At 59.3% G+C, this 13,011-nt stretch overlaps 1 protein-coding gene across 2 annotated transcripts in view; it reads left to right on the forward strand.

Annotated features, from left to right (window-relative positions):
• KDM4B (lysine demethylase 4B) overlaps positions 1–13,011 on the forward strand; it is a 130,850-nt gene that overhangs the window by 82,064 nt on the left and 35,775 nt on the right. For both annotated transcript variants that reach the window (XM_032883664.1, XM_032883665.1), the window contains exon 9: positions 1,739–1,876. In XM_032883664.1, coding sequence (XP_032739555.1) covers positions 1,739–1,876 — 138 coding nt within the window. The remainder of the gene's footprint in view (positions 1–1,738; positions 1,877–13,011) is intronic.

Raw genomic sequence — 13,011 nt, forward strand, 5'->3', positions numbered from 1 at the left:
GATGATGCTATCCAAGGTCAGCTCAGAAAGGATAAGAAAATCAGTAATTATGTTTTCAAAGAAACAAAAAATTCCTACATTTTAATTGTATTAGCCACTCATTTCACACAGCCCTGTGGCAGGAGCCGGCCCAGAGAATCCTTGCTGGGCCCAGGGTGGCGTGCGGGGGCGTTGCCGGGGCCTCGGGGACACTGAGTGTTCTCTCCCCACCCCCCACTCACCATCTCCTGCCATGCGTGGGCTTCACCACCCCCCCCCACGCCTGTCACTTGGACAGGAATTTAAAAATATAGCTTAATGCACACTGACTTCCCTTGATTGGTGCAATTCATTACTTGAAAAGAAAAATATCTTCGTGTTCTTAAGGACTGGCTTACCTCCAGGCTGTGTCAGTTTTGATTGATTTTTGACTCCGTGGTTGGCTTTGGGACGTCTCCCACCCCCCCCCACCCCCGCAGGGTCTGACTTCTTGTTGGTTACGTAAATGAATCCAGCTGCTGCTGCTCATCTCTCTGGAGAAATAAATACAGATTAGCGAGCCTGAGAAGTCGTACGAAGCTACGCCAGAAAGACGAGCAACTTGATTAAGTAGGGGCAAAAGGGGATCTTGGCGAAAGGACGTTTTAGGCACCTGTAGGCCTCAGAGAAGGGCAGTCGAGACCACGAGGAGATACCGGAGCTCACCCGGAGGGACCCCACCCGCCCCCTGAACACTGGCCAGGAGGAAAGTTGATGGGGACTCGCCACCGCGACCGGGGTGGAGGCTGCATGGGGGGCCACCGCGGAAAACCACCGGGCAGGTTCTCGGAAACCCAGACGAGCCACTGCCAGGAGGCCCCGCGGGAACGCAGGCATGCGTGTCTGTGGGGAGACTGGCCCCACCGCGTTCTCGAACCCTCACCACAGCCCCACTCCAGAAGCAGCCGGTGGTCTGTCGGCAGGAGGACGGGGAAGTACTCAGCAGCATACCGGCACGATGGGGTTCCCTTTAGGAACCAGAAGGGACAGAGGACCTGGGAGTCACACCAAGGGACAGAGGCAGACACAAGACCACAGTCCGCACGAAGCCGTTCGATGAAACCCGAGAAACGAACTCCTCAGGGACGGAGGCCTGTCTCACGGCGGGGGGATTGCTGGGTGGGGGGCTGCCCCCGGTGGTCTGTTCCTCTACGGGGCACTGGTTACTCCCAGCCCCGGAAAACAAGGACTTGAGAGTCACTCCCATGCCAGCAGCCGCAGTTTCCGCGTCTGTGGATCGGACCTCCAGCCTCACCTCTTGTGTTCTGGGGCAGGGACCACCATTAATTGTCACCCCTCTTTCGGATCCAGTGTCTTCTGGAGTGCTTGGGTGATGGGCTCAGTGCCACCCTGGGGGGGAAGGGGGTGGGGGAAAAGGGGAGGAGGGGACCCAGGGGGGTCGCCACCTTTACCTCCAGGCCTTGGGGTGAAGGTTATAGACACTTCCCTCGGGTCCTTGTGGGCCTTCTCCCCCGTCACTCACACCCAGCTCCTTGGTTTGGGTTCTTGTCTCAGAGGCTGAATCAGGCCGCTTGAACAGCTCCGGAACCATCAGCTCACGTGGCAGAGCTCCCCGCCTTGACATTGTGTCCTGCTAACGCACTGTTTCTCCGGCCTCTCTGACCTCAGTGGGGGAGCCGCGCGGTAGCCTCCACTCCGGACTCTGGGCCTCGCCCCTCGCCTGCTGGCCGGGCTCACCTGTTGGCCTTTCCCTCCCCAGATCACACAGGAGGCTGGGGAGTTCATGATCACGTTTCCCTACGGCTACCATGCCGGGTTCAATCACGGCTTCAACTGTGCAGAATCTACCAACTTTGCCACTCTGCGGTGGATTGATTACGGCAAGGTGGCCACTCAGGTGAGTGCCGGCGGAACCGCTGGAAGGGTCCCTATGGGGCTCGGCCGCTGCCAGCCCGCCCCTCGGCCCCGGGCCCGGGAGGCCTCTGCTTAGACTCGGCGGGGGGCCTGGTCTCTCCACCAGCGTCTGATTCTGGGATCCTCAGTGAACTCATCCCCAGGACGTTTCTCACCCGGAACAAGCCGGGAGGAGGCACGGAGCCTGTGACCTGTGGCCGGGGACTGACCTTCCCCACCAGACCCTGCTCTCTGGGCCCGAGGGCTTCCTGGTGTCTGGTTTGTCCGTGGAGATCGCTGGCGGACAAGAGGACTCCTCTGGTTCTTTTCCTGGGAATTTGTTGTTCCTATTCTCAGGGGGCCTCACTTTGAGGCAGCGAGAAGGGGCTGTCGGTGGGAACAGGCTTGCACCAGGGGCCTTCCTCCCAGGACTGCCACTGCAGCCCTGGGCCCCTGTCACAGCCTTCCCAGAGGGTGACGCGCTCCTCCCGTCAGACTGGCTCAGGCTTTGGCCCAGGGTTTCAGCCCATCGGCCTCTCTCTACTGCAGATAGGTCCAGTTACGGGTGTCTCCCTGGTGCTGGGGCGCGTGGAACAGGAGTACTCCCTCCAGCCAGGCCAGCGTGATGTGAAAACGGGGTGCTTCCTGCCAGCCTCCCAAGTTGGGGCCTGGGGGTTCCTCCGAGGAATCGCTTGGTCAGTTCCGAGTCAGTGCACAGGACCAGGGCAGTCGGAGGGTTTCTTGCAAGACCCAGCAGCGGTGACCCCCATGGGGATCAGCACGGAGGCTGCTGGCCACATGTGGGGTCGTGGCCTTGAGCTGTGGGTGTAACACACGCCACGTCCGAGGCTCAGTGCGTCACCAGGGACATGAAATATCGCCACAGATAAGTGGTTCATGCGGGTTATGTAGCCAGTGTGTTTGCATAGTTCGGGTTAAACCAAATGTGTCATTAAAGTGAGCATCTCCTGTTTGTTTTCACATTTCGAGCGTGGAGACTGGACTGAAACTCACGCGGCTGGCTTGCGTCCTGCCGCTGGTGGGCAGCGCGGGTCTGGACGAAGGGGCTCACCTCTTACGTTTCTAACTACCCAGTTCTCCAGCTTCACTGTGCCAGCACAGTGCAGAACAGGAACAGGGCTTTGCCCGGCAGAGACTGGAGAGGCACTCGGGGGTGGGAGTGCTGGGGTTCTTCTCTGGGGGGCCGTCTTCGGCAGAGACGCCAGGCTCCGCTGAAAGAGAAGGGGCGGGACACCAGAACTTTTTCTTTGGACCTAAAGGAACGATGGGCTGTCCCAGAGTGTGTGGTTTTGTTCACGGGACCGTGGGGGCACTGGGGACTGTGAGACAGCGCACAGAGAATTCCACGGGGCCCGGGTGCGCGCCTCGGGCCCCGGCCGTGGTGGGAGCTGTGATTGAGTCGTAAGCTCTGGACAGGATCGCAGGCTTGTCCTGGAGGTGCCATCGGCGCCGGAACTGCACTGGGGCCGGCAGGGACTGCCCAGATAGTAAAAGCAATTTGGGGTTCAGCCATGTGTTCACAAACAAGTGACATTTGGGAAGTGCTGCCTTAGATTGGGCCTCCGTGCTTACATCGCCGGGCGGCGTAGCGTGAAATTACTGCGCGAGTGGCATGCAGTGCTCCGCGCCAGCCGGGTCTGGGCCTGTGGCCAGGCCCCGTGCCGGGCTACCTTGAAGAGCCACCCCAGCCGCCCCGACCCCCGGAGGAGGAAGGCACGGGGTTCAGCGGGAGTGACCATTGGCCATGGGGCATCCGTCCGTGCAGTCCTAGAGGGCAGCCTGCAGGCTTTTCGGTGGTGGGACGGGGCGACGATCTCTGCCTCTCGCTAGCACTGCTGCCTCATAAGCCGTCCAGGCTGGAGATGCAGTGAAGGTGCCTGACCTCGCGTATGACAGCTGAGGCGTGTCAGAGGCAGGCCCTGGGAGGGGCAGGGAGATGGTTGAGGTCGGGTAATTCTCAGGGACCTGTGGGGTCCTTGGCTGTGTGTTAGGGAATGGCCATTGGGGTTGGAGAGGATCCCAGGATGCTTTACCTGAGCAAGGGCTTCTCTCCACCGGCCTCTGCTGCCCACCCCTATCTGTGCTGGGGCTTCTTCCTCCGCGCACCTTCCTCAGGACCCAGGGAGAGTGTTTCTGCTTTCCAGGTTTTTTAATTTATTTTTTACATTTGTTTATTTGAGAGAGTACCAGCATGGGGGAGGGTCAGAGAGTGAAGCAGGCGCCCAACATGGGACTCAATCCCAGGACCCCAGGATCATGACCTGAGCCGAATGCAGATGCATAACCGACTGAGCCACCAGGCGCCCCAACCACTTTCCAGATCTTAGAGCCTTTCAGCTTGGTTCTTCACCGTCTTCAGGCTCTCAGGAAGACCCCCCACCCCTCACTGTGCCCCTTGTCCCTTTTCCGGTCACACTCCCTCTGGGCTGGCCCATTGTTGCCAAATTCTTGCACTTGGCCGGCCTCTGGGTTCCAGGTGTTGTTTGTCCTTCTAGAGCAGGGTCAGCAAACAGGGGCCCACAGGCCACGTTTGACAGGCTGTCTTCGTGTGGTCCACCATCTGAGAATGATTTTTTTTTATAAAGATTTTATTTATTTATTTGACAGGCAGAGATCACAAGCAGGCGGAGAGGCAGGCAGAGAGAGAGGGGGAGAAGCAGGCTCCCTGCTGAGCAGAGAGTCCGATACGGGACTCGATTCCACGACCTTGAGATCATGACCTGAGCCAAAGGCAGAGGCTTTAACCCGCTGAGCCACCCAGGTGCCCCCTGAGAATGATTTTTATATTTTTAAAGAGTTGTGCAAAAAAATCCCAAGAAGAACATGCAACATGTCACTTAAAATGAAACTCGGAGTTCTTATTCATAAATAAAGTTTTATTGGCACACGGCCATACTCGTTCATTGACAAGATGTCTTTGCATTTTCCTGCAGCAGTGGACTTGGGTAGCTGTTCCAGAGACCGCCTGGCCTGCAGAACTGAACATAGTTGTGTTACTGTCGTGGCAGGGAAAGTGGGCTGCCGCTGGCCTGGAGGACCAATGGCATGGGCAGGCTCAGGCACTAGCCCTGGCATAGGCCAGTCAGGGCCGACCGGTTGCCTCTAGCATGCCTTCCCAGCCCCCAGGGTCTCTGGTGTCAGAGGGTCTGCTCTCTCAAGCATAGTCCCCGGTCCTGACCGCCACGCCCAGCACCATGGCCGCTGCCTCCAGAGCCTCTGGGTGGGCCTGTGAGGGTGCTGGTGGCTGTGGTTGACCAGCAGGCCTGGCCAAATGGCCAGTGTGCTGCTGCCACTCACCTGTAGACTTCCCACCCGGGAGTAGGGGGCTCAGGCCCCGGGTGGCGGTCTCCCCTGTGGGCCAGGGGAAGCCGCTCAGCTACAGCCTCTTGCCAGAGCCCTCAAGAGGGCTCTCCTCGGGGCCTCGCACCCGGGGTCTGCTCTCTGGCTTGGCCTTCCCTTGGCAGTATTTACACCGTAGCACCCCCTGCCCTCCGCAGCCAGCGCAAGGCTGCCGAGTTGACTTGTGTTCTGGTGTTTGCCTTCTTCCGTGGTTCTCCTTTCTGAGCCGCTTCGCGGGCACTCACCTTCGTGAGCCGTCGGTGTGATACCGCTGCCCGGACCCTCCCAGGCCTGCACTGAGGTGGGAAGGGCAGGAAGACGCTGCCTCTTTCCTTGTCCCAGACTCCTGCCGCAGTTTCTGCATCACACAGCCCTGTCACCGGGGCACAGCAGCAGATGAAAACCCTTGCTTCCCGAGCTGTCAGTCTCCTGGGCGCAGCCCTGGGCCTCCATCTGGAGCAGGGATGGATGGAGGGAGATCGCCCCCAGGGTGTTACATAATTAGGGAGAAGCCAGCTGGGGGATGGGGTGAGCAGAGACCACTGAGTGCCCAAGGGTCAAGGCTGGGACTCCTAGGAGGGGGCAGTGATTACAGGGACATGGGGGAGGAACTTCCTGCCAGCTCCACCCCCCAGCAGGGGGGAGAGAGGGGCCCTGCAGTTTGAGTGACACACGTGTAACCTCACTCAACACGTGTGCGGGGTGGGGGGTGCCCAGAAGGTGGATGTTAGCTCCGTGTGGTGCAGTTTGGTTCCTTAAAAACACACGCTCTCAATACGTTTCTGTCTTTTTTATGCAACTTTTTTTTTCTTACGAGCAAGTGTAGCTCTTCAGGGGAGGGAGAAGTGATCATCCTTGCCCTTCCTGCTGGGGGTTTCCTCCGTGAATGCCCTGTAGTCCCCCGAGGTGGAAGGTTCTGGCTGCTATTGGTAGGGTGGTTTTTTTGGTTTGTTTTAGAAACAGGAATGAAAAACCAACTGAGCCAGCAGGCCCAGACCAGGTCACTCCAGCCCGGCGTCCGTTCTCCCGCCACGCGGGGAGCAAGGGGAGCTCGGAGTCACATGCAGACTCAGTCGCCCGAGTGCTGCTGAGCCCCTGCTGTGTGCATAGGAAGCACCAGGAGTGAGCTGGGCCCACAGGGAGAGGATGAGAGGTGGGGCGGGGTGCAGGGGCCCGGGGACCCTAGGAAGCTACAGGGCCTGGTGCAGAGCAGGTGTGGAGCCAGCCTAGCCCCCCCCCCAGGTCACTTGAGCTGCTGCTGCTTTGTTTTAAGCACCGGCTTTCCTCAGCTCCACCCCTCCTCAGAGTCCACCCTCTTTCCTTTCCTGTGTCTCTTCCTCCCTCCCTCTCCCTGCTGCCAGGTGACCCTGAACTTTGTGACCTGGCGAGGGCAGGAGAGGTCAAGTAACTGCCAAGGTCATGGTGGCAGGGGCCTAGAACGTTCACACCCTGCCTAAGTTTCCCTCATCCCGCTGGGAGGCGGCTGCCTGTTGACAGTTCTGGAGCATACCCGTCCCAGTCCCACCCGGAGCTGTCTCTCCAGGCTGGCGGCCGCCTCCTGGTGGGGGGTCCAGGGCTAGACTGAGCTGGTGGGAGTTGCCTCCTGAGGCCTGTGCTCCATTTCCGAGAACAGAATTTCCTGTGCTCACACGGGAGGTCTTTGTAGTGGGATTACAATCAGCGAGATCAGAGGGATGCGCCAGTTTCCTACAGAGAAAGGAAACGTGCACGCACCACCCTTTCTTGGTGTGACCTTGAAGTCGCCCTACAAGGCTACACGCTGCGTTGGATTAGCTCTGCACAATCCCGGCTGCTTCTGTGGTGCGTGGCGCTGGGCAAAGCTGGGCCAGGGGCTCTTTTCCTCATCTAGGCGGTGCCGACATCCCAGGCTCCTCCACTAGGCAGGTGCGGAAGTTGACTGCGGATTAAACAGAGCGAGAGAGAATTAAAGCCCCATTTGCTGGGCCAGGAGCCCGGGTGCACTTAACTGATTTTCTGCCGGCTGTCTGGGCCGCCGCCTGCCGAGAGCTTTGCTTCCCTGGGAACTTATCACCACCACCATCGCCCCAATCCCCGACCCCAGAGGCATCTGGCAGGGAGGGGCCTTCTGCCAAGTGTGGAAGAGGGGAGAGGGCCCTTGGCCCCCCAGATGCCCAGCATACCGGGTGAGGCCCACTGGCCTTTGTTCCTGTAAAATGGGAACTGAATTGTTCAGATCGTGTGCCTTCTGTTTTGGGAAGCGATGACCCAGGAGCCCAAGTGGAGGTGGCAGCAGGCGGGGAGCCGCAACCCAGCCAGGCTGGAGGTCCGGCCGTGCACCTGCCCCCGCGCCTCGCCGGGCTTGTGATTTACGGCGCTCAGCAGCCAGGTGCTCGGGGATCGCAGCAAATTGCTGTATGAAGTGTGTTTGCCCCTCATTCCTTCCCTGGAGCTGCCTGTCACTCTGTCCTTTGCCGTGCCGGCGGGTCATCACGGCCACACAGTAGCTCCGGAGGGCCCCCAGGCCTGTCGGCCTTCCCGTGGATTCCACTGCATGTGGTGTCCTCCTCTCTGGCCTTTGTAAGTGTCGTGGGAGTGCTCGTGTAGGCGCCTGCCACAGAGCACCTAGTGCCGGCTTCATATTATCACGCTCGCCGTTGCCGTCTGTGCGGGATGGGAGGTGGGAGCGCCCGGGCTGCAGACGGGCAGGACCATCCGGGCCGTCCTGATGGTCAGGGTCACACCTGTGGGCCCCAGAGAGGACAGCGACACACGGAGGAGGCTTCCTTCATGGAGAAAGGGGAGGAGGGTGATGCTGGAGCCCGGGCCTCCTGGGGGCTGCATCGGGCTGAGTCCAAGGCCAGGGACCTTGGCCGCCTGGCTGGCTGTGGGATCTGTAGGGGGGAAGTGGGGGGGTGCAGCCCGCAGGCAAGGGCTGAGGGGAGTCCTGGGAGCCGTGCACCTAATTGTTTTGTTTATGAAGCGCTTCTGAGAGCTTCCAGTGGATTTCCTAATGAACTGGTTTGTTCTGTCTCTCGCTGCAGCGCTGGTAATTACCGCAGAAACGGGGGGCCGTGGCGTCTGTGAGCCATCACGAGTGAATGTGGGCTCCTCGGCTGGTTTTCTGCCCCCGTCGGGGGTGTTTAACGCTTTATGGGCCCAAGTGCCTGCTGGTCCAGTTGTTCTGGGAAGAGGCCCGTTGGTCGCTGGCCATGCCGGACGTCTGCTCTGGTGCTGCTGGGAGGAGGGCAGCATGCGGCTTTGGACCTGGCGCTCTGCAGCAGTCGCTCCACTATTGGAGCTCCCGGCGGGGGCTGTCTGGCGCTCAGACGGCTGTGGGTCCTGCTGTGACATGTCCACCTTCCCTGTGACCGGTATTGGGCTCCAGGTTGTCTGTGCCCTCCGTGTCCCAGCACAGATAGAGCACAAGCGGCCGGTCGGGAATGCTCATTGGGAGTGGGGCCCAGAGCAGGGTGTCTCGGCCTGGGGCCCCTCGGAGGTCTGAGTGTGTGCCCGACAGATGCGGGATGGAGTGTGCAGCACCATGAACCCTCACTCCGTGCCCCCACCAGGGCTGTCCCCTGCCCGATTTCCAGCAGAATGGAGTTGTCTTGTCCTCAGCGGGGTGCTTGGGGGACTGGGGCGTCTGCTGGCTTTGTGCCCTTGCCAGGGTAGCCTGACTCTAGTTATTGCCTCTGCCAAATGGCCGTTCTGTGCTAGGGTGGTTGGTGACTGACACCGGGCATCGTCTGTGGTGTCCGTCCCTGCAGGTGAGCCCTGACTGTTCTCGTGGCTGGGAAGACACGGGGGGCGGAGCCTGTGAACAAGCAGAAACATTCGGTGGGAGGGGCCGGCTGCTAAGGGAAGGCTGAGTGGTTTTTTGAAAAATCACAATCCACATTTTAAAGAACGTGGACTGGCACCCATGCAGGGGGTAAAGAGAGCTGAACAAAAAGAACAGGAGCCCATCTTGTTCTCCAGAAACATGGAGGTTGTGGCTGTTAGCAGAGTCAGCTGAGAGAAGTGAAGTTAGGGGTTCACTCAAGCCATAATGGTATTAATTTTAGGGTATAGAGGATCCTTGGGCACATAGAAGATTGAAAACAACCTCAGAGCCCACACATGTGATGAACCATCTGGACGTTGGAATACTATACAGCCATGAAAAAGGGTGAATGGCTCCTTGAGTTCTCAGGTGGGCCATTCCCCGAAAAGGTGTCCTGGAGAAAAGACGGGGTGTAAACAGTGGCTCTGGGCCATCATCTGCCTGACAGGAAAAGGCCATCTGTGTTTGTTGGTTTGTGGAGAACATTCTAGAAGGAGATACAGGCAGGGGGAGCAGCAGGTCCTCTGGATGGACCCCTGCACTGCCTCTGGTCCTCCCAGGGCTGTACCCCGTTAAGTGTTGGTAGACCCTGGAAGTCTCTTCTGAGCTCCGTCTGTGTGTGCCTTGGGGTCCCCCTGCATCTGGGGAGTAGCTGCTAGCAAGACGGGAGCTCTCATACTCCAGCGGGGTCCACCAGGTTCTGGAAATTGGAGGCATTTGGGTCCCACGTGTCAGTTGGGGGAGGTCAAGCTCTGTGGAAGATGTGTATTTGCTGCCCGTGGACCCCCCACCCCGAGCCTGATGGTGCGTAGCCCCCGGAAGCAGCCTTGAGAGGTCTTGTTTGAAGTCCAGCCCACAGAGCGCCGTCCAGGCTTGGAGGCAGGGGGGGCGCTGCCCCCAGCTGGGCCAGGGCTCCCAAAGCCGAGGAGCCACGGTGGCCTCGAGGTCCGGTAGGCCAGGCTGCGGAGGTGTGAGTGGCGGGGTCAGCTGGGGGAGCTCAGCGCCTGGGAGGGCTCTCCTTTTGCTGCATGGTGTTCAAGGAAGGTCTGGCTTTCAGTGTTTTTTATCTTGCTTTACAAGAGTGCCCTGTTTTATATGTTTTTGGTCATTTTGTGGGGGCTTGTGATGGCCGGGAAAGGGTAGTTCCTCAGAAGTTGAGAACAAAGCGCCAGACCTACCAATCAGATGCAGAGAAACACTTCTGTTGCCTTCCTGTCTCCTGCTGGATGAGCAGCCCGGGGAGGGGCTGGAGAATTAGGAGGCAGGGGTCTTGTTTTACCATCGGAAACGCGCCGACACTGACTGATCTGCCAGCCGGTGGCTGGGAGCTTTGCCTACGTGATCTCATTTGAACCCTCGACAGCATGAGGCTGGTCCCCTTCCCCTAGAAAGGTTTATCATAATGACTTCCCACATCCCCTCCCATCCCTGTCCCCGTAGGCCAGGCTTGGCGCCAGCCTCCCGAGGAAAATGCGGGGGGGCGCATTTCTGAGCCTGTGGGTTGAAGCTTTCCTTGCATTTAGCAAAAATGCTTGCGGAGGAGACCCCGGATCCGCGGGACAGACGCCAGTGTGCTCGGTGGCTGGATGAGTCCTGGGCGGTGATGGGGAGCAGGGGGGCTCGTGGGGCGCCCAATCTCAGAGGAGCCACGGATCCGTGGCTGCCCGCCCCCTGCTGACTGGGACCCGAGGTGGCCCTCGTGTGGTTGGAGCATCCCGTGAGCAGTGCTTCTCAAAGTGAGGGCCACGGGAAGCTGATAAAGGAGATCCTCCAAGATGTATTGGGCGTTAATACTGATTCCTATGAAAAGCTTGAATTTTTTGTTTGGTTTGGGGTTTTTAGCTTTTTTTTTTTTAAGATTTTATTTATTTTTATTTATTTATTTTTAACATTTTATTTATTTATTTGACAGAGGGAGATCACAAGTAGGCAGAGGCAGGCAGAGAGAGAGGAGGAAGCAGGCTCCCTGCCGAGCAGAGAGCCTGATGCGGGGCTCAATCCCAGGACTCTGGGATCATGACCTGAGCCGAAGGCAGAGGCTTTAACCCACTGAGCCACCCAGGCGCCCCAAGATTTTATTTATTTTTTTGATAGAGATCACAAGTAGGCAGAGAGGAAGGCGGGGGCGGGGGCAGGCTCCCTCCCTGTTGAGCAGAGAGCCTGATGTGGGACTCCATTCCAGGACCCTGAGATCATGACCTGAGCTGAAGGCAGAGACTTAACCCTCTGAGTCACCCAGGCGCCCCTGGTTTTTTTTTTTGCTTTAAAGCCTAGGGAGGGAGAGGTTGAGTTGAGCGGCAGCCCTCGGTCTTCGTCCTGCAGGGGGGCCCTTGTGGAAGTAAGGGTCTCGCGTTGGTGGTCTGGGAGTCCCTGCTGCCAGGTATCCTGAGTGCTGGGAGCCTACGTGCTGGTCCGACTCCGTGCGCCCTCTGAGCCTGCCCTCTGCCCCCGGGGGCCCTGAGGGCCAGCCGCTCCGAGCCTGACGACATCCCAGTTTCTACTTTTTCATGCTTGGGAAAGAAGAAACCTATTTGTCTCTGCTTGGGGCCCCTGTTCTTGATAACCAGAGGCAAACCTCTACCCTACCCTGTTTTCTCATTCTCCTCGGTCTGAGCGGCAGGTCCTGGGAGACACATGCATGCATGTCGGGCTGTTTGATACGTCAGTCTTCCAATCTGCGGTGACAGGCTCTCTGCTCCCAGGTCGGCGCTCAGATTAGGCCCAGCGCCCCTCAACTCCACGGTCGTGGCTCTTGTCATTTGTTATCTGGAAGTGACATGAGTGCTTCTTGTTGAGCCTCTGGCTGGCGCTCGTGCAGTTCTGTGACAGGAGTGAGCCACTGGGGGTCACAGAGGCCTGGGCAGGTGTGACAGGAGGCTCGGCGTTGGGAGTGCCCCAACTGGGGAACGGTCTGGGCCTGGCTGGGTTTCTGCCCTGGCAGGCTCCTGCCCCCGCTGTCTCTCCTCTTCCCACCCTCTCCCTCCCCTCCCCTCTTGGCCTGTTGCCACCGGAGTCCTCAGGGCCCCTGGTGAGTGAGTTCCTGGGTGGGTGAGGAGGCGTCCTGCCGCTGGCCCTCCCCCAGCTGCCTGTCTGGTCAAAAGCCGCAGGACGTGAGCAGCAGGCAGGATGAGGAGAGTGCACCAGAGGGAGCAGGGGAGGGCTGCGTGTGTCTCTTGTCGCCTGATGCCACCGAGGGCCGCTGCAGGGCAGGCCCAGCGTGCAACGACACCGCCTCCATTCAACCCCGCCAGCGGAGAGCACAAAAAAATAGTATACACGTGGGAGAGGGGACCCTCTTGGAGCTCCGAGTCTGAGACCCTTTTGCTCTGGTTTTGTGTGGCTTTATAGGGGCCCAGTCTGATCTCAGTCCCTTTCCTTTTACTCACCTGCAAGCTTAGGAAGTCACTGGCCCTTTCCGCCTGCACACCCTCCAGGCCAGACAGCACGGGGATCTGCTGTGCGGGCCATCGGTCAGGGAAGCTGCGCCTGGGACTCCCCCGGGACGTATTCCTCGGCTGTGGATGGAGTGTAACCCCTTGCGGGTGTAGCATCGTGGGACTGACTCAGGAAGAAGAGGGCGCCGCCACATCCCACCCCGTGGCGGAGAGGAGGACACCCCCCACCACGCAGGGCCATTTGCCTTTTCCTCTTCTGCTGGAGGCGCAGGTGCAGGGCTTCCGAGTAAACAGGGTGCCCCAGGGCCTGACCCCGTCACTCCATAGGTGTCATTTCAGAGACCTCTGCTTGCGCTCCTCCATGTGTGACTACCTGAGTTTGTAAAATCAGCAACACCAGGCGGTTCCGAGCAAGGAGTGGGAAATCAGTGGCTGAGGGCTAGGAGCCGGCGTCTCTGGTAGGAGGGGACCCGAAGCCCCCCAAGACCATGGGGTTGGTCCTGTCCAGCCCCGGGTACCCTTTGAGGCTGGGTGTTGGCCCCAGCGTGGTAAAGGGCAGGTGGCCCAGGCCTCCTGAGG

Source organism: Lontra canadensis, unplaced genomic scaffold (genome assembly GCF_010015895.1).
Source record: "Lontra canadensis isolate GAN:19392208 unplaced genomic scaffold, GSC_riverotter_1.0 scaffold88, whole genome shotgun sequence".
NCBI classification, from domain to species: Eukaryota; Metazoa; Chordata; class Mammalia; order Carnivora; family Mustelidae; genus Lontra; species Lontra canadensis.